This window comes from Antedon bifida, chromosome 9, assembly GCF_963402885.1.
Source record: "Antedon bifida chromosome 9, ecAntBifi1.1, whole genome shotgun sequence".
Lineage (NCBI taxonomy): Eukaryota > Metazoa > Echinodermata > Crinoidea > Comatulida > Antedonidae > Antedon > Antedon bifida.
The window spans coordinates 15,166,837-15,194,109 of NC_136234.1; the positions used below are offsets into that span (position 1 = coordinate 15,166,837).

The 27,273-nt window shown below is 32.7% G+C and overlaps 2 protein-coding genes across 8 annotated transcripts in view; one reads left to right on the top strand and one right to left on the bottom strand.

Moving 5' to 3' along the window:
- Window positions 1-1,642: 1,642 nt before the first annotated feature.
- On the bottom strand, window positions 1,643-8,817 carry LOC144852775 (2-Hydroxyacid oxidase 1-like). 2 transcript variants are annotated; one of them, XM_078710750.1, is made up of 8 exons: window positions 8,619-8,817; window positions 8,186-8,340; window positions 3,353-3,614; window positions 2,969-3,078; window positions 2,459-2,550; window positions 2,029-2,190; window positions 1,826-1,895; window positions 1,643-1,754 (listed from the first exon to the last, which is right to left on the bottom strand). In XM_078710750.1, the coding sequence occupies exons 1-8, from the start codon at window positions 8,768-8,770 to the stop codon at window positions 1,681-1,683; spliced, it is 1,077 nt and encodes a 358-aa protein (XP_078566876.1). In that variant the 5' UTR covers window positions 8,771-8,817; the 3' UTR covers window positions 1,643-1,680. The 2 variants fall into 2 exon arrangements, with proteins under 2 accessions (XP_078566876.1, XP_078566877.1); XM_078710751.1 differs by lacking the exon at window positions 1,826-1,895 and having other exon boundaries at window positions 1,690-1,754.
- Window positions 8,818-10,610: 1,793 nt separating this feature from the next.
- The window catches only part of LOC144852825 (77 kDa echinoderm microtubule-associated protein-like), a 40,792-nt gene continuing 24,129 nt past the window's right edge, over window positions 10,611-27,273 (top strand). For 2 of the 6 annotated variants that reach the window (XM_078710845.1, XM_078710847.1), the window contains exons 1-5: window positions 10,611-11,001; window positions 21,785-21,967; window positions 22,354-22,398; window positions 25,478-25,516; window positions 25,988-26,159. In XM_078710845.1, the coding sequence (XP_078566971.1) occupies window positions 10,626-11,001; window positions 21,785-21,967; window positions 22,354-22,398; window positions 25,478-25,516; window positions 25,988-26,159 (815 nt within the window). In that variant the 5' untranslated portion in view covers window positions 10,611-10,625. Of the gene's footprint in view, window positions 11,002-12,073; window positions 12,207-15,868; window positions 15,947-21,784; window positions 21,968-22,353; window positions 22,399-25,477; window positions 25,517-25,987; window positions 26,160-27,273 lie in introns of those variants that run through there. The other 4 variants (XM_078710849.1, XM_078710850.1, XM_078710846.1 and 1 more) reach the window with 4 other exon arrangements.

Sequence of the window (27,273 nt, forward strand, 5' to 3'; positions counted from 1 at the left end):
TACACATGGTGACCCTTGACATGGTACCCTGGATATATAGAAACAGACGTGACTGGAGGAGCTGCTCAAACTGCTGGTATCCGGAAATGGGCACCTTGCGGGCCGTTCATATCAGCCTATTATGTTTCTGAACCTCAATGGAATTAAGTATTTTAGTTTTTTGGGATATCCTTTTAACTCGAGTCTTACTGTGTACTGATTGTTGTTTTATATGTTTATATTGTATGTATTTGTGTGACTGGTTAATAAAGTAAATCAATCAATGTGTGTAGGACCTATAAATACACAATTTGAATCCCTCTCCAGCCTCACCTCAATTTTATTATTACTGTTAGATACAAAATGTTTTTTTTTTCTCTTTATAGTTCTTCATAGTTTTATGGGGGTGTAAAAAACATTCGATATACCACAATTTGAAAATGACAATTAAAAATGTTTTAATTAAGTTTAATTCCCAACAATGGATCGATATAGAAGCTATCCCTCCCATATTTGGTAATATCATCAACCATTCCATGGAAGTTACGTTTCTGTTTCTTCTTTTTTTAATCCACTTCATTGTGATATCATCTGTTTTTCATTTCAACTGAATTAACATTTTTATTCAAACTTTAAAATCAGAAGAATATTATATCTATAATTAAAGATGTATTGTCCCCCTAAAAAAATAATGTTGATGTTAAATACGCTATTTTAATGTCATGACACATTGTCCAAAAATTGAATCGAAAAAAAAACAACATTTATTTATCTGAAAAAACTGTAATTTAAAGCTGAAAATAGTCAAATTGGGGGTTTAGTTGAATTTAACCATTTATTTGCCATTTTATAACTGAAAACATCCCCCCACCTTTTTTTTTCTTCGGAAGTGATTAACTTGATTAAAACTCAAAATAACAAAGTCTGATTTAATTAATCTTTATTTTTCATGTTTTTAGGGGACAGTACATCTTTAAATAGTTATGCAAATGATCAAAATCGCACTTAAGTATAATTACATTAGTACATGCATTTTGTGATAGAATATTGTAAAAAAAATGTGAAAATACATAAAGTTCTGTCTACAATATCAAACTATAGTTTGACCAAAAAAAATGATTGTAGTGATATGCCCAAATATGGTAGTGCATGACATCATCATGTCCATGGGCACATGACATTTTATTGTCACATAAAGTCCGGTGTGTACACGGAGCTTTATATCCTTATATTTTAGGCCTACACTAACTACTTGGCACCAACAAAGCATCCGATAATATAATATCATCCCGTCAAATTTAACTAATATAGGCCTATTTCACGAGCAATACGTGATCTGCATGTACCACCATAAAAGAGTATAAGAAACATCGGACAATGCTCGTCTGTCATGCGCATGTAGTGACTGTGCAGACCGTCTCTTACAACCATCCCGATAATGGCGGGAGTCTCCCGATAATGGCGGGAGTCTCCCGATAATGGCGGGAGTCTCCCCATGTTTCGAGTCATCAACTAAATGCTAAAATGCAATTGGGAGGTCTTCCATGCTATCTGTTAATGTATTGTATTGTTGAAAAAGAGGTGAATTTTAGTTCAATGTATTGAATTTTAACAAAATAATGCAAACAAAGTTGAGCTTTTCAGAGATAATACATTTTAGATATAGATTTAATATATTTCACAAGCAATACGTGATTGGTACTATAACACTGGCTGCCTGTAGTAATCTTCATGTACCACCATAGATGGTTCTATTTCGTTGACATTTCTACATCCTAAAAAATGAATTTTATATTCTATAAGTTAATTGTTAGACTGTGTTTTGTAATTGAAGAAGATTGATTACCCATTAAAGCCATCGTGTTCTCCACCTCAGCCTTCAAAATTTCAAGCACTTGTTTGGCGCCCTCATATCCCTTAAAAGATTAAATTTAAAGAATTAAAAGAAAAATAACTATGTTACATGTAAAACATGGCTTGCGATCCTCAGACGTCACCCCCGAAGTTTAATGTATTTTTTTGAAATATTGCATGTTGTTTAGCCCATACCTTACATGACAAACCCCATATGATTGGTCTACCAATGAAAACAGCTCTCGCTCCACGGGCCAATGCCTTGAAAACATCAGTTCCATGTCTTACACCACCATCCATGTACACCTCAACACCAGAACCCGCAACAGCAGCAACAACCTCTGGTAGGGCATCAATCTAGTAAAGTAAAATGTTGGCGCACTTTAAGCTTGGTTCCCACTAGAACGCAACGCAAGGACGTAGACGCAACGCAAGCGAGTTGACCAATCACACGCGACTGTTTGATTAATCCATTGCTTGAGATTGGTCGAATCACTTTGCGTTGCGTTACGTCCTTGCGTTACGTGGGAACCAAGCTTTAGGATGATGAGATATAATAGATATTATATTTATGACAGGGAATGGCGCGTCTGATTATTTTTTGTTGTTGCATAGGCCTACATACAGTTGCTGGCAGATAATCTAGTTGTCGTCCGCCGTGATTAGATACCAATATGGCATCAGCTCCATATTCAACTGCAATTTTAGCTTGGTCACCTACAAAGTTAATAATAATGAGACATAAGCAAACCACGTAGAGACTAGTGAGGTTATGATTAATACAATAATGTAAGTTCGTGGGTGAAAAAAAGGGAATGGTTCGAAGCATATTCCTGAAAAGTGTTAAGTCTTGTTCGTTGAAAAGAGTATGAGAAACATCGACCAATGCTCGCCTGTCATGCGCATTAGTGACTGTGCAGACCGTCGACTCTCACAACCATCCCGATAAACCCTAACCCCATATTTCGAGTCATCAACTAAACGCTAAAATGCAATTGGGAGGTCGTACCTATCTGTTACAATTATTGTAATGTTAAAAAAGAGGTGAATTTTAGTTCAATGTATTGAATTTGAACAAAATAAAGTTGAGTTTTCTTTTCAGAGATAATAACTCAATTAAAAAAAAACTTCTTACCAGTAATTATTCCTTTAAGAACCAATGGTAATTTTGTCAGAGATTTCAGCCATTTGATATCCTGCCAAGTTGCTGAGTTGTCAATATCGCTACTGCTTATATTAACTGGCCTGAAAATAATATATCCACATACTTAAGAAGAAGTTTAGGACATTTGGAGATGGGCTTCTTTTTGAGATGGGTTTCTTTTCGAGATAGGCTTCTTTTTTTGAGATGGCTTCTTTTATATATGGGTTTCTTTTCGAGAGAGGCTTCCTTTTGAGATTAATTACTAAGAGGGAGGGTGTGGGGGAATTCTTTTCGAAATGATTATTGTAAAAGTTGAAACTGAATGTTTTTTTTCGTAATTTTGAAATTACGTGGCGGAATTTATGTACTACTAACTTTGCATGAGCCGTGAATAATGAGGTTTTGCCGTCTTCCAAAGTTCTTTGTTTCTGTCTACAAACTGGTTGATCAATAGTTACAACTAACGCCGTGTATCCAGCCTTTTCTGCCCGTTCAATGAGATTCTCCAGTTGTTGTCGAGGCTTATAGAATTGTACTTGCATCCATCGAACACCATGTGGTGTGACAGCGGCTACATCTTCTATTGTACGTGTTGATACGCAACTAAGTGCCATCGCAGATCCAACAGAAGCCGCAGCTACAAAACAAGTAAAGTTTGTTTTAAGAATTGTGGAATAACACTAAACTTGTTTTACCGCCACATTTTTATTTTTGCCATTACAGTCCAGGCAATCTATGAAAAAAAAAGGGGGTAACCTAAAACAAATTGCAATAGTTTTCAAACCTTTTTTATCTGATTCAGTACCTAGTAGGGCACTTTCTTTTCAAAATCTACCAAAATCTGGTTAGTGGAACATATAATTTAGGGGTCATTAGAGGTCAATTATGTCAAATCTGGTATTAATCACTTTCTTAGATATAACTATGACTGGTATAACATATTTTATCAAATGAAGTATCATTTAATAGCTATTTCAATTATTTATCTAATGATAACAAACTTAATATTTTTACATGCACACATGGTATAGTTTTTGGGTGAAATGTTATTTAAAGATGTATTGTTCCTTGAAACACAAAAAATGAAGGTCAAAATATTCTAAATTTAAATTGGCCATATCAAAGTAATATTAAAGTTATTCACTTTAAGTCGAAAATTCGAGCCAAAAACAACAAGTTTACGTAATTAACAGGTACATTAAGTTGATTACATTTGGTCTGGAAAATCGTCGCGAGCGAACGTAAACACAGATTTCAAACCACGAGTACATTATGCATGATGCTAATTAGGATTGTTTACAACTCGTCACGTTGAGAAGGTGTTTTCACACAGATCGCGAGGAAGTTTTATGATTATGCATACAGAGTAGCCAAACAAACGCGTTGCATTATGAGTTTTGATCGAAAACTTTGACTGTTATTTTTGAACAAAAAAACGTCTGTATTTCAGTTAATGATTTTTTTTTCGACTAATTTTTGGTGAAAGTTAATAACTATTATGATACTTCAAAATAACCCACTTTTTTCGAAATTAAAAAAAAAAAATTTTTTGGAATTTTGCAATACATCTTTAAATTTTTTTACATTTTTATCAAAAATTAAAATTTTTCAATAATTATATTTTAGTAAAAATATAACTTAATGACATATTTTTTAAACAAAGTTTTATAAATATTTTGCCTATAATATAGTGATGTAAAATTTACAATATAAAAACTAAAACGTAATTTGGTACGGAATTACAGGTATTTAAATAGAAACACAGAGGTCAAATTAGGGACAATTTGGTATTAGTCACTTTTTAGATATAACTTATGACTGATGTAACATATTTTATCAAATAAAGTATCATATAATAGCAATTCTAATTATCTATCTAATGATACCAAACATGATATGTTTACATGCAAAAATTACAATTTTTCAAGAATTATATTTTTAGTAAAAATGAAATTTAATTACATATTTTTTATAACACAGTTTTACCAATATTTTGCCTATAATGTAGTCATTTTAACTTTACAATATCAAAAGTGAAACGCAATTTGGTACGGAATTACACTCAAAATTTGAGGTCAAATGTTACACTGGTCCAACCCAGGACAAAACTGCGATTTTTTCCTGTCTAAGTTTTCTAAATAAAATTTTCCACTCGGAATTTTCATCCAAATACCATAATCCTTTGAGCCAGTACGCTTAATATTTTTCCAAATCCAAGATGGCATCCAACATTCAAAATGGCTGCCAAAATGATATAAACTGTATTCATATAATGGCTATTTTAATAATATTCTAAATTGAAAGATACATGCTTGCTGAAGATGACATATCCACTTTAAAAAGTTTGTTCTTTCCCAACTTTTTAAAGTGGATATGGCATCCTCAGCAAGCATGTATCTTTTAATTTAGATTTCAAATCCAAGATGTCCACCAACATTTTAAATGGCTTCAAAATTGACTTTTATTTAACATTTAATTTTGCCTATTAAATAGCCTTTCTAAACTATTTAGATAGTTTAATGTCATCCTCAGGCATGTATCTTAAATTTAGCACGAGACTCAAAATCCAAAATGGCTGCCAAATTCCAAAATGGCCACCATATTCATGAATTTTATGGGGTAAGAAGCGACTAACATTCTCAATAAAGGTATCTATTTCTTAGGTTTATCGAAAACCGAGACCACCCAATAGAACATAAATATTGAGAAATGTTGGTGGGGTCTCTACTCTATAGAACAAAAATATTGAGAATTTGTAGTGGGGTCAGTCTAGTCTTTTCACGAAACCTTGATAACATAACCACCCTATTACAGTATATAACTAAATATTGATAAGTTTGAGTGAGGCCACTCGTTTTAAAAAAAATCTCGAAAACATGAGGCTCCACCTAGTTAACACAATGTTGAGAATTGTTAGTTGGAGGTCCCCATTTCAATTCAAGATTTATTTTAAAAAACAGAGACCACCATCTAGAACACAATATTGTGTAGGGATTACAATTCATCGCAAGCAGAGACGAGACCTCTCCCTCTAGAACACACTTAGAAAAATGTTAATGGCGTCATTGCTTTCAATACATCTTGATAACAGAGACTTATCCTACTGTTCTAGACTGGTTTCCCTCTGGACATTTGACCCCGGCGGAAAACACAGTAGTAGATGTCCGGGGGAAACATTTTCTGTGGAAAATGTCCATGGGAAAATGTGCAATGGAGAATGTCCCTAGGATAAACCAGCCTGCGCCCCCTACTGTACTGTATAAATGACATAATATTTACAGTTTAGTGGGGTCTATGTTTTTAAGTAATATTGAAAACAAAAGGCTCCACCTAAAACACAATATTGAGAATTTTTAGTAGGAATCTCTGTTTTTATAATTTCACAGAAACAGAGAAACACCACCCTCTTGAACATAATATTGTGAACCTTTTGTGGGGGGAGGGGTCTCTATTTTCAAAAACCCGAGACTCGGTACAGAATACAATATTGAGAAGATTTTTGAGTTGAAATCTCTGTTCACAGTAGAAGTTTTCAATAATTGTGTTAGGTTGGTCCCCTGTTTCCAAGGTCTCTCAAACCCCTACTGTGTTTTACGACAAAACAAAAAAATCGTAAAACTTAATATTGTGAACTTTTAGTGCCAGTCTCTGTTTTCGAAAACCGCACAGAGACCCAGTATGAATACAATATTGAAAATATTTTTAGTGGGGATCTTCGTTTTCAAAAAGTCCTGACAATAGCGACCCCCGCTATTAGACTACACAACAATGAGTTTCAAAGATAGGTCATTAGGTCTGTTGTATTTTATATTGCTTGGTCAGTTAATTGTTGTTGTTGTTAGTTCCAAGTTGATCACGAATGTAAATATTATGTGTGTATTGTTTTGCGTGTGTTTTTCTGCGAAGAAAACAATTATCATTATACTATGTATGAATGACTTAATAAATCGAATCTAAATCTGAAGCTGTGTCTACACTATCAAACTTTATGTGAGAAAAAAATGTGATGTGCCCATATATGAACATGATGATGTCATACCACTACCCTAAGTAAGCATATCACTACCATATTTAGGCACATCACATTTTTTTGTCACATAAAGTTTGATAGTATAGACAGAGCTTAACCCAATATTGAGAATTTCTAGTATTGTCTCACAGAAACAGAGAAACACCACCCTCTTGAACATAATATTGTGAACTTTTTTTGGGTGAGGGGTCTCTATTTTCAAAAACACGAAAACAGAGACCCGGTACGGAATACAATATTGATTAAGATTTTTGAGTTGAGATCTCTGTTCACAGTCAAAGTTTTCAATAATTGTTTAATTATTTAAATTAACTGTTTTCAAGGTCTCTCAAAACCACAATTTAATTATAAAAGTAGGAAAAAAGATAACAAAGTTCCCACAAAAAATTGCAAAATATCAAAAATCATTGAAAAAAAAAATGTAAATTAATCAAAATAAACACACACAAAACGGATCCAAATATTACGGAAAATGTGTGAGGTCATTTGTATGATTTCGGCCGTGTTTTTCATTTTTTATTTGATCTAATTAACAAACAAAATATCAAATAATACACAACGAAAAATACACCCAAAATATGTTTTAGAGTCCGCGCGCTACATCTAATTTCGACTACCACCAAAATGTGTAATTTTTTTGTGTTGTTTTCAAATCCGTAAGCAGCTGTAGTTTTATATATACTAAATATATAAATAATACTTCACATCTTTTTTCTATAAATTACCATTTCATATTTTATCATTGAAATGTTTTAAACTGCCGGTGCCGACTGATTGACAGAGTTCAATGTGCATGTCCCTCTCATGCATATTGTAACTTTCTGATGCGCACCCTAGATTAATATTCACACAGCACAATTTTTCTTTAACGTCTTTTATATTCGTAAAGTCCCATATCCAGTATTGCTTTCATTTTGTTAGCTTACAGATATTTCAAAGTGAAGGAATACTTCGTTTATAACAAAATCAATGACCGTAAATAATTCAGAATTACATTTTTGACAATTTGTTTTGTTTTTAATAATTTGTCAGAGTACTTTTATCAGGGAAGAGTGGGCTTTTTTATACTTACTCATCCCATGCGAATGAGTGTAAATCATTATATTAAGGCAGAAAAGACCGATAACGGATAACTGCTAGAGTACTCTTATATTCTTGTAAACTAAATTTGAATTTACCTCTAGCAGTTGCAACTTCACCTTCTTCAAAATCAGCCAGCCTATGAACAGCCGTTGGCGCTAAACAAACTGGCCAAGAGATACGCTCACCCAATATGGTCGTGCTCAAATCTATATTAGATACATCCCGCAGAATCTTTGGTCGCAAACGATACCTGTACAAATGTAATACATTTTATATATGAATAGATATTATTTTTAGAAAAATGTTCTAAAAGCTCTGTCTACACTATCAAACCTTCATGATCAAACTGGGTTATTTTGTCACATACAGTTTGATAGTGTAGACAGAGCTTAAGTATTCACACATCGTATTACCATTGAGTTTTCTTCCCGCCCATGCATTATTGTTGCTCTCCGTCTAGCATACCAACTTAACTACCTTACCTACTTTCTTTCCCATTACTAAGCAAATTACTTCTGCCATACACACCTTTTAAACGCCTCTCTGTTTTCCTTCAATGTAAACTGTTCGTCACAGCCCTCTGCAAAATAGCTCCATGACGAACTTTGTAACCGTTTATTTGCAACTTTTCTGAAATCTTCTAAACAAACATAATCTTTTTTTTCGCGAATTGAATGCATTGTCCCTTTAAATGGTGTTATTATTGGTCCTACAGTGGCATATGAAGCTATAGCTCTCGTTTACCGGGTATCATTATGTTTGATTACAGATAGTAGGCCCGCCTACTAGTAGAGTACATAGTCGAGGAGTCTGAATGAAAATACACCATACAACTTAAGCAACAATTAACGACAACGAATTTTCATTTGTAAAAAAAGAATTTATTAAATCATTTGATGAATACAAATAGTATCACATTTCTTTCGATACGAGTTTGTTTGAGCGATAATTTAAGAAAAAACTTACCTATAACTAAAAATGGAATAATCTCAAGCGCAAAATGGAAAGAGAGGGCGGAAATACAGAAATAAATATATATCGCGGAATATAAACTAAATGATACGGTCAATAACAATGTCCATCCATGCATACGACATCCATCTTGAAAAATACCCGCATACAAGAATACGAGGATGCTTCGCATTTACCTATCTCCTTCTACGATAATTGTTTTTAATAGCTGAAAACCTAGTACAGCATCATAATGTTGAAGACCAATTTTCTTTAAAAAATACTATTTTGATAGATTTAATATACGTTTATACAAATGTATCGATTTGCGATGAATGAAACATTCCAATCTCCCAGTATAATTATTTGGTTTAACACAAGTAGGTAAAGTTATGGGCCTTTGGGGGATAAACTTAAAACCTTTAGATACAGTATTGCAATACTTTGACAATACTGTTAATTTTTGGTCGCCATTTGAATCGCAAATTTCTTACTTTTAGATATATAAACACATAATATACAAATAAACTTTATTACTGACAGTTGCTTCTCAACGTTTGTATTAATTAATAATTACAAAAAAATATAAACGTCGTAGTGGTGTATCGTTACATGTGCTTTACTATTTCAATCGACTATGACAGTGACAGTATTTAAAAATCGCTGAATGTTTTACTGTATTTAGTGGTATAATGATTATTTATAGGCCTATAAACATGGACAAAATATTTCGTTACTGATTGGATAAAGAATATATTTAAACATTGTTCCTCTTTGTACCCATCCTCTTCCCCATCTCTCAACCCTAATTTTACATGCAAAACACAAATTGAGTTTGTTTAAATCAAAAATCATCTCATCATCATCATCAGACATTATCATTATCACCATCACAATCATCATCACCATCATCATCATCACCATCATCATCATCATCATAGTCATCGTCATAGTCATCATCATCATCATTATTATTATTATTAAAATTCAAATTTTCTTTTATTAATCCTTTCGGAAATTCATTGCTCGTTTTTCAGGATGAAACACAATTGACGGCGTTCAAAGGGTTGATGTTACAGAGATATAGTAATACGCACGATTTTTGTACGCGCGCGTCAACTTTGTGTCTGACAATTATAATTCATAATATTCCGGTACTAAATAAAGGAATGTGAAACTAATAATAGTGATCAACGTACTGTATATAGGCCAATCAACAAACACGTTAAGAGTAATGCGGCATACATGTGATTATGGGTGTTTGTCGAAATCAACATGCAAATATGTACGTATGACCTTAATAATCACTGACGAATCGATGAGAATTTTACACGTTTACACCAAAATACAATCAGACAATTAAAACAATAAATAGATTGTTTACACCCAAAACGCATGAAGCAAAATATTCTGATAAATCTAACAACCAAATGACTGCATGTTTTTGTGTCGAAAAGTTAAAATATTGTATTTAGATAAATCGTCTGCCTGCTTAATCTTTGAACCACCTGTGCTGTTCACGCCTCCAATGCTATGTTTGATCAGGAGGCGGACTACGCAGACGACGACCACAGCGGTCTAAGCATGGCTGGTACGTTTACGTTCTTTTCAAAGTCTGTGGACAATTCCACTACTGACGCGCCGCCTAAAACCGAGCCGCCAAAAACAGATAATGATCACGCTGAGGAAGACGACGAAGCGGGACCATTTCAAAAATTAGCCGCTAGGTTGTTTTCTAGGAGTAGAACTAAATCACAAGAGGAACCAGTTCCAGCACCTCCTGTTAAAGATGAGCTCGGTCTCGATCGTGACTCCTCGGCGTATGACAGCTCACCCGAACCACCTGTGTTCGATAGCGATCAAATCGGGACGGACAAACCTGCAGGAATACTTTTAAATGGATTAGCTTCTAAATCAAAGAAAACTTCTACTATAAAGTGGAAAAATCCAGATGGGACAGGTATTGCATTTTTACTGTTGTATTAGGCCTATGCCTCTTTTATTTATTTATTTATTGTTATGTTTCAGCGTCGGATACTTATTACTATATATTTCATATATTGATTAGATAAAAGTCTAGTCCAGTAGAATAATAGAAGTTGTTTCGTATAGAATCTGGCCCATATCAGTTTAATTGTTTTAAGACAGAGATCAGACATATCTAATTTTAACTGCATGCTTTTGATAATAACGTTTTTATATTATTATTGGTGCTATTTTTAGGCGTATATAAAATAAACACAAAACATTTTTTAATAAGAGCAGTAAAAAGGAACATTTAAAAAAAAGTATGTCATATAATAACCAATTTTTATTTTTAAAAAAACGAACACTTTTGTTAGCAATGCTCTAAAACTGAAATCTATAAAGATTTTTAAATAAATAATAAAATGCTAATTTCATCCATTGCATCAAAAGGCTGGTAGGAATTAATTAGTAATATAAATTCCAATGCCATTAATTACTATAAGCGTTCATTGATTATTGACAAAGGGATCTGCTAATATAACAATAAACCTGTCTACCTAAATACAACTGTTCACACTGGCCGATGCGTTTGCATATTGTTTGGATGATAATAATTGTTATGTTTTATGAATTATCATAATTCAATATTCATAATTTGTTTGTTCATTAAATCATGGAATAATAATTATCACGTGGTCACCATCGTCAGCATAATCCTCGTCTTCGGGTATCGTTGGATCATAACTTAATCATTATCCTCATCATTCATTCTCTTCTTTTCTCATCATCATCATCATCATCATCTGACAGACATACATCATTATCTGCTTTCTTTCTTATTCTAATCATATCATATTCATCATCATTATTGCTACAACCGTAACTCTTTAAAAAAATCAATAAGTTTCTATAGATTGTACATCTATGATAAAATCAAAACAAAGGAATTTTATTATGAGAATCCCCTCCTCCTCTTTACCTCTAACCAAGTCAAAGTATTTATAGAGCGCGCCCTCGTTTTTTAATCCCGGATACACAGTTCGTACAGTCATCAAAAGTCGAGTTGATCCGTAGGTCCTCTTGTCCCGGTCCGTAGTGTATTTTTCACACGAGTGAAAAAAATCAAAATCATGGAGGCTAACGTAGAACAAGGACCTGCCGGTGATGTTGTTGAAAACACTCCTGGTGAAAAAATAGGTAAATATGTAATGTCAATCACTATGCTAGGTAGATATAATATCTGGCATCTGTACACGTGTGATGGTAATTGAATAGAATAGCATAAAAGGCTTTTTCTGCTTGAATTGGCGCAGTCCTTCCTAGGCTAGGCCCAACCTGTTCCATCGATCTGTTGTGTTGTGGCTAAAAAAGCCCGGGATTTACCAACTTTGGGGTGCGTCAGGTAGTTTTATTGATGGATGTTTAGTAACACGTTTGCGGCACAGAGTAGCCTAGTTCTTTAAATGGATGGCAATGTGTACTCTATTCACATTTTATTTTTTAATAAAGTATTTAGTCTTTTGATACTTTTATTGTTTTTTTTACTAGAGGAGGCCTATCATATAACATTTAACAACAATGGTGTGATTTTTGATGATAATTTAATAATTAATAGGCCTAATAATGAATAAACAAAAACAATAACAATACATACAGGGCAGGAGTACAGTTATATTTCATTTTTCAATTGAAATAATAACTAGGCCCACCCTCTAGTATATCTAGCCAGCCTAAACAGCTAGCTAGGCATCTTCTCAAAAGACAAATTAAAATCTCTCAATATATAAACATGGTTTTAATATAACAAATTGTCTGTCCTGCAGAAAACTGTTTTTATTTATTTATTCTCTTTGTGATTTTAAATTTTTTTAAATCTAAAGCTAACTTACCTGGATAAACCGGCATGGGCCTTTTCCCCTTCGAGCGGAGAACATAAGTTTAAATTATAGAACACCCCTCCTTTGGTTTGTGTAATTTAATTTGAAAATGCCTTTTAAGATGCCACTTGAAATATTTGACTAATTTGCATTTTGCTGAACCACATTCACGTCAGGTAACATTAAACATGTATAATGTATCTTAAGGTGTTTAGGCTTGACCTCAGATGTTTAGTTTGAACTATGAACAATGATTCACCAATCAATGTTAATTACAGCTTGAAAGCAATTGAGAGTATTTTAGTAATTTTGTGCCAGACTTTCAATTCATCTTCAATCCAGACTCTGTAATTATTTTTACACAGTATTGGATATATTGTATCTTGTTTTTTAAAAAAGATGTAAGAGATTATACTATTGACGACAAGATTGAAGGAGTATATGAATTCACAATGTGATGACAACCCCACTCACATAATTCATTTTGTAGGTTTTTATATTAATTATCTGTACAGTAGTCTGATTTTTATAACCTTTCCCTAGATCCCCATTTCTCCCACACCTCCCCTTTTCAACCTGACTCAATTTTGTATGACTCATACTGTATGAACTTCCAGTCATACAGTATGATGTTACACTGAATTAAAATTTATTTTAAATTAAGCTGAATATATACTGTATTTAAAAAAGCTTAACATTTAACTCATAAAACACATGCTAATTTATTTTTGTTATAACGCTGTACTGTACAGACATCCCGTCCATCCCCTTCCTGTTTCTCACTAAATGAGTTTCCTGGGTCTGACATAACCGTATCTCCTTCCAAATTCCTGCATAAATTTATAAATTTTATTTGAATCATTGGTTTCCAGTTCCTGTGATCGAGCCCATGCCAGCTACAGTAATAAAATAAAATCCAACTTTATAAGGAAAATGTTTAATTTGAAATCAGTTTGTCAATGCAGCCGCTATTATTAGTAATTAGTATTCATCTCAAACTGAAAAAGCTTTCTATGAATGATATCCATTTTTACGGTCTGCAAAAATATCGGCTGGCTGCATGATTTCTGTTGAATGCAAAAGATTATAGAAGATTAAAGTTAGTTTATTATAGGGGTAAGCTGGAGATTTAGGTAGTTGCACTACAGTGTAGGAGTGACTGATTTCATTGGCTATAAACAATGTAATCCTTATCATTCAAAACAGCATTCTACTGTATGTTTAGTCCAGATTCCTGCAAGAAAAATATTTGAAAGTCTCATACTGTATTTTTACCCTGTCAGACGCAAGCAATCTCTAGAGTACTGTGATGAACATGTCGGCCTAACAAGCAATATCCTTCGCAATCATTGTCTTTCTATTAAGATGTACATAGATTCCTAACGATCCGGATGTAACCATAAAATCATATTAATTCAACATTCCCCTATGCTCTGCTCCATTATTCGATGCCAGACAGTTACTCATCAATGTAGCTGATTATTGGCTGGGCTGTATATTATGTTGTGCACTCAAGTTAAATAAATAAACATGGCTTTTTAGATGACACTTGTTAATATTTTGGTGTCTATTTCATTGTTTAAAAGTCATAGTCATTCAGTTTACATGCTCAGTTATTTTCTATGGCAAGAAGGATGTATCTACTGTAGGTTATAAAATCTTCACACTTAATTTTATGTAGATCACCGATAATATAGTATCCTATATATTTAAGCTTTGCAAATTTTCTTTTTCTGTTTGTATGGATGAAATTTCCGAAATAAAAGAAATTAAATTGAATACAGTAAGTAACATCTAAAAATAATGATGCAAACACCATGACACATTTATAAAAACAAAAGAAGCTGGATGCATTATCTATAGTAAGCAAGTTAAATGATTCTCATGAAAAAAAAAATTGACTCCACTGTGCCCTAAACTAAATATCAGCAGCTCCTGAAAATTGTTGCTTCTTTTGTAAAAAAAAAAAAAAGAATCCCACCCTCCCCCCCCAATTGTGTTTTTTTATACAGTTTTTTAGCTAAACACTATTGAATAATTTCAAGTAGTATTGTGAACTAGCCCCTTTACTGAATACAATATCTCTCAGAGCACTTGATCTATTTCATATCCTGATAATCTTCATTCAGTAGGTTGGTATCTTTAACAGGAAATAAGAGAGGTCATCAATAAACAGACATGACATTTTTATGCCATGTATAAAATAGTATTGAAAAGGTCAGTTGTAATTATTTACGATTTGATCATTAAAAAATATGGTAACATAACGTAGTAATTTTAATAAGAAATTTATAACTAGGTATTTTGTTTAACTAAACTACAGTATGTATTCAATTCAATAAACTACCCTTGTACTAACATTAAAGTACAGTGTACTATGCAATTTAACCATTGAAATACAAATCTATGTTAAAATGTTAACCCTAACCCTACCCATATTGGATTTTAAGGCTTTCATCCCACCTTAGTTTTCAACTAATGTATAACACAGCCTCAAGATTTCTATAATTTCCTTCCTTTATGTTTAGTTTTATTGCACCCACCTATTAACTTCACCGTCTCCGGACATTTATTGTACAGTACTTAAGTCTCATATAGTAGTACTTACTGTAACCCAGCGAAGACACTCTTTCCTAGTGTAACCCAATTTCTAAAACCCTCTGTACTTTAGTTACAGTTCAACCTCAACCCTTCAGTAAATTCAGCACTATATAAATTATAAAACGACCATGCACCAAAATGTGGCTTACAGTACTATAGTTTAATAGTAAAATTTACAAATAACTAGCCTAATAATAGTAAAAAAATAATAATAAAAAAAATTGAATAGAATTTATGAATGAATAAGTGACATTAAATGTGATGCCCGCAGCTCACTGTGGCACAATTTTGCATAATAATCGCTATATAACATTGTTTATTAGTTGGCAAGCATGCTGAATGTAGTCATTTTGTCGTCGCCATCAAAGTAAATTAGATATTGGATTCATGTACAATCAGCTAAGTAGTTTTTTTTGTTGCCATATTGGAAGTTGGCTAGCATGATGGATACATGGACTGGTAAGACAATCTCTCTATATAATTCAGTAAGATTATCATAGTCGTGGATTAAATCTTAATCTTAGCAATCTTTATGTAGCAATTTACTTACAGTACTGTTTAGTATGTTCCACTCCAGATTGAAATTTCTGGTATAGTAGTAGCTTATAAATATTATTAAACATAACAAATATACATTTTATTGTACAGTAGTGACCTTAGTACAGTATGTTTTTAAAAATGTTGTTTGTGGGAATATAAGGAATAAAATGATATGGTATTTGGTAATGAATGTAATCGGATGGTTAAATCGGCAGTTTTGCACAACTCCTTCCTTTACTTACATATTTTGAAGAAAACCATAATTAATTTAAAGCACCAATGTTTAATGGTCTTAATACTCTTAGATAATTATCAAAAGTAGAAATAATGTGACCATTAATGTGTTAACATACTGTACAGTAGATTAATATTATTAACTACAAAATGTACTTAAAGGGGGATTCTGGGTTTAAAATTGCTTTTAAATATCGTTTATTTATTACATAAAAAATATTATAACAATATAGACATGTCAGAATGAAAAAGTAATAACGAGAAATTTAAAAAATAAAATTTCATATACATTTAAGGGTAAATTCATGGAAAGTCTGTTTTTCAGCAGCTTAGGGAAGCTCATTAATATTCATGAGATATTCACAAAATCACGTCATCAGTGGATTCCAAACTCGCGACGTCATGTACGTTGTGTTTGTCCACCAATTTACATCTCTCTCCCCCTGTCAAACGACGACCACCCGATCATTGTGAAATACATTTTTTGTAGATTTTCTAAGCTAGGCCTAAAGTGTAATAATAACAGTAGTAGCATATATTTATTTGACATTTAATGAAATACAAAATTTAGTACAGATTACGGAGTCATAAATTATATTTATATACTATTTTTATACCTCGAATAGTACAGTTCGTATTATCGGCTTCACGTACTAGGCTATAGGCCTAGCCTAAATCATTTTTTTCATGGCCCGGTGAGAGCCATTCTGACTAGGGATTCCATGCCACGATGGCTACGTTAAAACATGGGGCCCATCATGGGCCTAGCTAGCCTACTACTAAACGATTGGCCCATAAATAATAAAACTCAGTGGATTCCAAGCCCATCCTATCAACCAAACTCCTAAACAATCTAAACCTAAAACATTCTACAAAATCGGCTGTAAATATTGAGGCAAAACAAGGTCCGATCGCCGTCCGCACGTATGGTGTCCCGATCGTCTAAGTAGGCCTAAAATAGGCCTAGTTTACTCTCCAAAAAAGCGGATACTGCATCAAGCAAGTAGACCAGGTAGTAGGAAGGAGACCTAGCCGATCCGGCCCAGTTAAAAATTGAGCTAGCTAGTGTAGTAGACCCTATGCGAATTGATACTACCAGGCCTTTTACTATAGGCTACACTTGTTAAAATTAGCAATACAGTACTATGTTTACAAATATTCCAACTCTCTCATTCGAGCTATATTATCTATACCATTCCGGTAGGTCGAGTCGACCTTCAATCAAATACTGTACATCGTTCATGTTGTGATTATAGACGGGGTATACTCGACCCGACCAGTTTGGTATTGTATATACTGTATCTGCTTATCACGTGACGATGCCAGGCATGGGCAGAGACCACGTGTATCGTCGTCTCGCTCCTCGCTCGATCAGCAGGAATGTATACGTTACGCTTCATTGATTTTGAAGGCTTTCCCTAAGTCAGTGCGAAAATCGGCAAACGTAAAGTGCAAACATATCTAATTTTTCACTGTTTTGATGAATTTTCAAAGAAAATTGACTTTATAAATGGGAAGACCGACTAAAATTACATCAGAAAAGTATAATTTTACAAAAGTAATTGATATGGTTAATGATAACGAGTCGTCGGAAGATTGACCATTTCACGAATTTCCTATTCTGTAACACAGTGTCATATCGCCGTAGCTGCACTTGTAATCTGGCCTCATTTCACAGCCTTCGTTCTGCTTCACCGGGCGCTTATATAAATTGAAACTTTTACCGTTCAAGAGACAAACAAATATATTTTACATTTTTTACTATTCATTTTAAACCCGGAACCCCCCTTTAAACTATTAATATCATTTCTGTCTGATTGATAATTGTACCTGGTTTTAATTGTACAGTATTATATCAATATCATAGTACAACTTACACACACAGTAATACAGTACCTGTAGGTTACTTTATATAAGCCACTACCTATTATATTCCCTTCCCTTTTAGTTGTCTAAACTGTAATACCATGCATGCTACTGTAATAATACTAGGACTAAGTACTATAATATAAAGCTCAATCAGTCAAAGAAATTTGAACATGCTAGCTTTTAGTGGATTGTAATACAGTTTAGCATCAAGGCCACTGGGTGTATTCAGTGTTATTTAACACTGACTGATTGTTTTCAAATCTTCACCATTCATGAAATTATTTCATTCTTCCCTACCTTATTGGACAAGGACTAGTCTATGGAACGCACATTTCGGAGTCACAAACATGATATAAAGAAAAAGTGAAAATATAAATTTTTATTATTGAACAGTACAGTAGTTAATGAAACATTGAAAGGTAGTGTTTTTTAGGAAACTGGACTTAAAAACTAGGGTCCACATTTTACATTATTTTTAAAAAGAATATATTTTCTACTATATTATCTTTATTTCTTATGTTCTTTTGAATAATGAAATCTTTACTTAAATGGTTTAAATAAAAATGTATTTTTGGAATGCCATTTAATGATTATTATATGTCCAGTTCAGTTTCACTTTTTGCAGTACTGTAGCTTAAACCCTTATTTAAAACAGACCTTCATTTAGCATGGACTGTTATGTATGGCGACAAACATTATTTACTTAAAATTCATTTCTCTAGAGGCTAGTTATATACTGTAATGTACAGAGAATACAATTAATCCAATAACATGGAATTTCTAACAAAACAGTAATCCTATTTTGGAACAGACTTTTAAGCGATTTCTAAACATTTTATTGCAAAATATTAAATGTTAGTTGATCATTAGCCTATTCAGTTTCCCTTTAGGATGTAGGCCAACTTCTCTTTTCCTGTATTGGTTATAACTCATAGAAAAAAAGGAAGTTAAACCTTTGACTGCAACAAGCTCTACACTTTAGCCAAACCATTAAGATTTTTAAGGTTTAAGAACTGGAGATGATCATACGCATGTGTCACATAATCAACAAAATATACTATTATTATATTCAAGGTTTGCTCATGATTGTGCAAACTATTCACACTTTTTGGCCCCATGTGTGTTGCATTTGACCCCATGTATGCTTCATTTGACCCCATATGCTCCATTTGACCTTGGGTTACAGTATGTCACTGGGGATATTCAAATTAAGAAACTACAGTATACTGGGGGAATTTAGATAATGAATATACTGTAGTGGTAGCTTTGTATTGTTTATTTGTACATACCACAATACATAATGCCATTGGGGCCAGCTAAATATCTACTAACTGTACATTATAGTAGGGCCTACAGTAGACAGTAACGTTTAGTCGTTTTATCCCAAGAAACTATAAAAACTGATGGAAACTACATCTTTAATGATATTGATGCCCTACTGTATTCTTGACTATTTACGAATTCAAAACTAGACTGATACTGTAGCTACAGTAATATAGTACCACTACATATGAACTTTTATTTTAATTGTACAACACTGTCGCATGCCTTTTAGTTCCTGATAACATTCAATGTCAGTTTAGGTATGACAATAGATTGTTTTTCCCATTGAATCACATTGTAAGTACAACTTTTAAAATCTATTGGCCTTCAAATTTAAAGTTTGTATTAAATCTAAAAGGATATTGTCATTACATTTTAAAAACAATTTCCGAATGCCTGGTTGCAGTTAAGCCTACTGTATACTACAGTACAGTAGTCTATTCAATATAGTTTAAATAGTACTAGGGATAAAACATACAGTGTAAATACACTATTTAAAAAATTGGTAATTTATAGTAATAAAAGATATTCTTCTTCCACCAAGAAGTAAGCAAATGAATACGACTATATAAAATCACTACCTATCTATTAATATTAAAACAGTGGTGAATGTGAACACATACAGTACTATTACATAATAATAAATACTGTAAAATGATTTAATTCGGGCGATGCTTACTGTACTACACTGGTATACAAACGCTTTTTGATTGATGAGGAAGTTCCTTTATTTTTGAAAATAATTGACCTTACCACAAGATTTATTCATGAGAATTAAATTAATTGTGTATTTGTTTAATAAGTATAACTAAGAGATAATAATTGGATGAAACATAAATGGGTTATTATTGAATGGAAATCAATGAATGAATAGGAATTTAATACATTCATGTATCAGTACTGTGATTTATTTAATAAAATACTGTATTTTTATGTAGTATTTTTTGGCATATTTTATACTTATTTAAAAAATAAATGTTAACTTTTTGTTAAACCAGTTGTCAAGTACTTACTTGCTACGTTTCGGCTATTTTCAGTAGCCTTGGTCACGCAAATGACGTTGACATGATGTTCTGTCATTCGTCATGGTTCGGTGAATTGCGCCATCTCTCGTCTGATGTTAAGCTTTCTGCTGGTGTCCCCCTTTGGATGCTTGGGTGTCCCCTTTTATTAAGTCATCGTAGATGTGGATTAGTTCATGTCCTCCCTGGTCTCTGTTGATGTTCATATTCGTTAACATTTATTTTTTAAATATCCATTTGAAACCAGATGAAATTTTTTGAGAATATTTTATACTATATGTGTACAGTGTCGGTAACTCTTGAAATGTGAATATTATGTATCAACAACAATCTTTTATTGGAACAAAACAATAAATTAAAGGTAAATCATAAAAGTAATTAAACATGAACTAATACTTATCTACAGATTAAACTTATAAAGAACACAACAATTACTTATCTCATCGAATTATGTTTGATATCATCAATCAATAAAGATTAAGATGATAGTTTTTTCCCATGTTGTGTACAGTACTATAGTATAAATATGTTTTCCTATGATGTTCCTTGAGTGGTTTATACAGCAGAATGAACCCATGCTTCAGGACCAAATCACCTTAATAAGGCTTGGTCACCAAAATGTTGCTCCTCCTTATTTTGAAGGAGTGGTTCTACTGTATTAAATTAAATGATGACAATCAATGATACTCATTGTATGTTGCCTTTTTTTGGTTTGTTTCTTTTGAACCATCTGTGCCCATTGATGTTGCTCCAAATATGTACATTACACCAAACTATATGGGTGACATCACAATATCATCTGCTCCACAACACGAACACAACTCCAATGCAGCAATTAAAGTGAAATTCTTGCTCATGCCCGACCCAACAAATACAACAAACTGGAAAATAATATCATAAATGATTTATCAATTAGAACTTTTGGTTTGTGAAGAATTTTTATATTTAATTGTGTTCTGGTGTCTAAAGCATGTTTGGTAATAAGCAATATTTTGTTTATGAAAGATCGGAAGATTCAGATTTATTTGAAGTTGATTCTCTTGAAAATAATTCACAACTGGAATCATTGGTATATGAAGGTATTGGTTTGGTTGTTTTTTAGATTAATTACAATTAATTTTATTTAATTAATTGTTAGTTTCTCTGAACAGATTTACAGGTTATAAAAAATAATTTTTTATTATTGTCCCAAATGGTCTAGCAAGAAACGTAATATCGATTTTTAACTTCCTCCTCTCCATCTCATCTTTATTGTCTTTGCCAAATATTAATCTTTTTTGTTTGGCTTTTAATTCTTATTCCTCTCTAGATGATCTTTTGTACACCACAAATGACTATGGACTGGACCTCCATGAGCGTGTCGTTGAACTGGAGAAGAAGGTCAAAGAGCAAGGAGACGAGCTGATGTGTATGAGGACGGCAATGGCTGATGTTGTCCGTCGTCTAGGTGATGTTGAGAGCAAAAAAGATTCAAGAAAAACTACATCTAGAGGTAGGTATATTAGTAAAGGTAAACAAAATTGGAGAACATTTATCATCAGATTCTCTGTATGCATCACATGGCATTGTATGCCCAATGTTATAGGCAAATTCTATATTATACAGTGTCATAATATCACTTGTTGTGTCTGTATTATGATAAGGTAAGCTTATAAGCTTATTATGACCTATGATACAGGCATCACATGTGATACATATGTGACAATGTATTACAGAATTCGCCAATGATACTGAACAAATTTTACATACGGTTACTGAGAATCATCTCAGTATTTAGTATATAGAAGTAGATCTTTACTGAAATTGTGTGGGAGGGGGGGATGAGAAGTTTGAAATCTATAGTAAAATCAGCAATGGCTGATGTTATCCGTCGTCTAGGTGATGTAGAGAACAAAAAAGATACAAGAAAGGTTACATCTAGAGGTAGGTATTTATAAAAGTAAAGGTAAAAATGGAGAACATTTATCTTTCTAATATCATCACACACCAGTGTACTGTACACTAAAGTAGGCCGTTTCTATGTATATTATCCTTTTGGGAAAGGTGGGTGAAATGTTGGGAAAATCTACAGTCACTCGTACAAAATGTGTACTGTTTTGTAAGACAATATATAAAACTATGTCTACACTATCAAACTAGTTTGACAAAAAAAGTGTCATCATCGTGTTCATATATGGGCACATCACATTTTTTTTACATACAGTTTGATAGTGTAGACAGAGCTTAAAACAGATAGTATATTTATTTTAAAAGATGTCAGATTGATTGAATATCTTTTCATTGAGTTTGCATTGTGGCTTCAAATTATTAATACATTATTGTATATATATATTTTATATTCTAAACTTCATCAATACTTTGTAATTTAAAACATGGTTGTATTGATTCTATCATTGTTTGTGGTTGTTTTATGATTCTGATTTTGTGAACTAACAATAGCATTCAAATTTGCACCATAATATTATCGATATTTCTTTTTTTTCTAATACAAACACTAATGAAGCTTTTATTTTACTAATATTGTTTTTTGTGTTAAGCTCTGTCTACACTATCAAACTACAGTAGTTTGACAAAAAAAGTGTGATGTACTCAAATATGGTAGTGATATTCCCAAATATGGTAGTATTATGACATCATCATGTCCATATGGGCACATCACATTTTTTCGTCTCATAAAGTTTGATAGTGTAGACAGAGCTTTAGAATATGTACTATGTGTCTGTCTGTCTCCTTGTTGTTTTATGCATAGAAATCATCGGTCTTCAGCATATATCATGAATATTCAACAAGCTGTTCACTCATGCATATTATCCATGGTATACTGTATATTAATTATGAATGTTGTTTTGTAAATAATGTATTTGTAAGCGACCATTTCATGTCAAATATTGTGTCTTGCATTCTGTGTTTGTTTTTCCTTTGTAAATTTAATTTCAAAGCAGGTTTTACGTTGTAGTATTTGTCTGTGTGCGTACTGTACATTAATACTGTCGTAGAATTTGAAAGTAATGTGTTAATGTGCTCATAGTAATAGATAGGGACCTTCTATCGTTGATGCCCACCCCAATGTCTACTACATAATCTAGTTGATATTTGATATATATTTACAACAACTTTCAATTGTACCTTTAGCGTTTTCTATCTTTTTCTGTTTTCGAGGTATCCTAGCATATTTTATTTGTATGGATGCGGCAAAGTGAATTCAAAGAGCTATATAATTTTATGTATTTGCTTTTTTCAATAAGAATGTACAGTCTTACAGTACACTATTGTTTATCCTGCCTGGTGTACACTTTTAGAATAGATGTGCACACAAGTTTGAGCCACTGTCTTGGCACTGGTAAACTCTATATAGGTCTTTTTTTTACCACTACAAACATGGCAATTCAAATGCTGACTGAAAAAATAAATTTTTTTATTTTTATTGGTAGTTTATTCCATCAACACTGGAACTGTAAGCTTACTACCTGTTTTCTTGTACAGTGTAGTAAGCTCGACCTGTATGTCCGATTTTACTATCGTATTTTATCAGTGTAATTTATCAACTAGGTTAAATCAATATTCACTACTATTTGACTGGGCCGGTAGATTAGTGTTTCCTATTGATTTTTACAAATTCCTGTATCACTTTCCATCCCTATAAATTTCATAAAACAAAACAATTGTGATTGGTTGATTAAATTTCACCTACAGTACTGTACTTTATAGATAGTGTATGCAAGTCAAGATTGACTAATTGTCCTAGTAGTTGGTAGTGTACTACATAACACCTTGGAATGTATAGTACAGTGACAACAAAATAGTATTTAAACTATAGTACTGTATATAGTTTATTCAATTCAATATCGTCTCTCCTGTACAGCAGTATACTACATAGTACTGGGATGTACAATAGGAAACGGAGCTTTATGGGTGGGGGCCAGCGTGAATTTTAAACTAATAGTTACTATAGACCTTTTTACGATAGACAACCAGTACTACTATATTAAATGCTTGTAATTGGTAGCTAGAAATTCATTAGCATCTATGTTGCAATGATAGTAGCCTGATGTATGGGAAGTCATTAAGAATTTTAATTTACAATATGTGATGAATGATGCGCTTAATGCGTGTATTATTTAGCTTCCCTACTGATTCCATAGTTAATCAGCAAGTAATTCATCTTTCAGTTGTCAATCCGGTATGACATGGCTTTTTCTAAATTGTAAAGTAAAATAAATAGAAATGTTTACTATTTATTGCCTCAAATCAAAATAGATTGTTTGACTTCACTCAATATAACTACTGTAATAATTATTGTGTAATTATAGATAAAACCTTTGTTGACGTCCTAATTCCATAATGAAAAGATTAATCTTCAATAAATATCTGAGGCTTCTATACAACAATAGGTTTAGTTTCCTTGTGCACTTAGCAGACTGCAACCGCCCCCCCCCCCCCCCAAAAAAAAAACCCCAAACAAACAAAAAGTCTACTGGCTTAGGTCAGATGAACAAGAGCAGCAAAATTTAAATAAATTGTATTACTTCTAAAAAGAGACCTTAAGTTAGTTAGTGGACATTTTAACCTCGTACGCCTATGGACATTCAATAGTCAATTTACCTGAGGCCTCTAATAATGATGTTTAACTATGGCTACTTGAAAAGTTTATAACTTTATTTAAAGTTATTCTACATTGCAGTATGTTAGAGGTTATAGTACCATATAACATAACACAATCTCTACACTAATCTAACATTTCACAATGGTATATGTTAAACCCTATTTTTAAATTAATATTTTTAACATTAGATCGACTGCAAGGTGCATGCTACTAATATTTCATTTAGTAATTTTATTGTAACCCTGTAAATAACTCGCATCAAAATAAAAATGTCTGCATGGTATCGCCGTCATTTCATTTGCTTCATTCAAGTGCTAACCTCGCAAAGTGTCCGTGTTGGAATTGTGGTCTTTCCAATTGTTTCAAAAATGATTTTTACGGAGCTGTTTTTTCCTACAGGTGGTTCGGCACCAATGCGAGCTGTGAAAGATTCATCAGGTACGGTGACTCATAGACTATAGTTTAGTTTTGCAGTTTTGTTTGTTTTTTTCCAAATCCTTTGATGAAGATGTGCTTATTGCTTTTTAATAGATGAATTTATCAATTGTTTTGAGTACAAGATTATTGTTTATTTTGGATGTTTACAACCTTGTTCTTTTTATTAATTAAGTTTTTAATGTCTTTTTTATGTTGTGTTATATTTGTCATTTTCGCTGCTATTGTAAATAAATGTTTTTGTTTTCAATTACTTTAAAACATGTTTATTATATTTTGGAAACCCAGTCATTTTAAGAGTTTTGTTAGATGTGATAATTGTTTACCATTATGGAGCCATTCATCTCGGACGTTTATTGAGGAAAATATGTTCATACAGATTATAATTTGTGTTCTATTTTAAAACATACACACAATAATAATAATACAACAAACACTGTACATTATTTATTTGTGCTTTATATGTTTTTATAGGAATGCTAAATCAGACTCTACCGTCCAAACTGTCCGTTCCTAATGGTACGTCACGCCATAAACGACCACCGACTCCAGATTCAAAGCGTCGATCATACGGTGGCGGCAGCTCTTCGGGTAGTGACAAGCTAAAGAGGTGGAGCTCAGCTGACAGTGGCAGTTTCCCAGCCGGGTAAGACCTACTAGAGTACACTTGCATGGTATAGCATGTCATGTATTATGCAGAGTTGAGGAACAGCTCTCTGACTTGGCCACAAACATGAATATTTTAACATTTATTCAGCAATGTTAGATTTTTTTATACAATGCTCTATTAATAGATTAGCAATGATTTGCAATTAGTGTTTAAAATAATGTCACAAAGCTGTTCCCTGAAATGATGCAATACATTACGCAGTTTTAAAGTACACTAACCAATAATAAATGGAAGGTTTTGTTTTCATGTCATATAGGATAGGTTGCATGTCATGGCTGTTACATCAGTTGGTAGTACCCACAGCAGCTTCACACCATTGCATTATGGGAAAATCAAAATGAATAGATTATATTACATCACATGTCCATGTCACCTACATAGTATGCTTAAACATTGCCATCATTGGTGTGTCATTATTTTTTCTCAGATAAAGATCTATATACTGTAGGTCTTGCATTGCCTATGATTCTAAAGAAATGCCTATGTTGTTTTTCTGTTGTAAAACTAGATTCTTTACACTCATTGCATCATCCTTCTGCTGTTGGTCCTCTATGTGGTGCCAGGTGCTCTCTGGCTCCTAAAGGTTTAATTTTCTCTCGTCGTAACATATGTATACAATTGCATTCAATATCATATCATTCCTAGATTTTTAAAAGTATATCATAAAATATCATATTAAATATAATACACTATAAGGTAGTTGGTAACTGTGCTTCTATTTTTACTAAACAGTCCCTACTATTTTGACTATTTTGGTTTCTGGAAACCTACTATAAGGTATGATGCGGTGAATTAGAATTTATTTATTTATTTCAAAGAAAAAATTATTTATCCATGTTTCTGATTCGGTGATTTGCTTTTTACAAGTTGGGTTTACAGAATTTACATTTGAATCAAAGCAAAATATAAATACATTCAAACATATTTAGATATCTATGAAAATATAAGATGAACCAACTAGTAAGGGTAGTGTAGGCCTGTAATTAAGGTACATTAGTTCCTGGTTTGATCATATGCAGTTCTGCATCTCAAACTCTCCCAGCTGGTACCAATTTCAACACAATTTAATGTTAGTGCATCTTGCCAAAGG

Excerpts from the sequence above, each read along its gene's own strand:
- LOC144852775 (XM_078710750.1), bottom strand. The coding sequence starts at position 8,770 with ATGCATTCAATTCGCGAAAAAAAAGATTATGTTTGTTTAGAAGATTTC. Across the intron at positions 3,079-3,352 it reads TTATTCACGGCTCATGCAAA|GCCAGTTAATATAAGCAGTA; the intron begins GTTAGTAGTACA and ends TATTATTTTCAG. Across the intron at positions 2,191-2,458 it reads TAGATTATCTGCCAGCAACT|ATTGATGCCCTACCAGAGGT; the intron begins GTATGTAGGCCT and ends TTACTTTACTAG.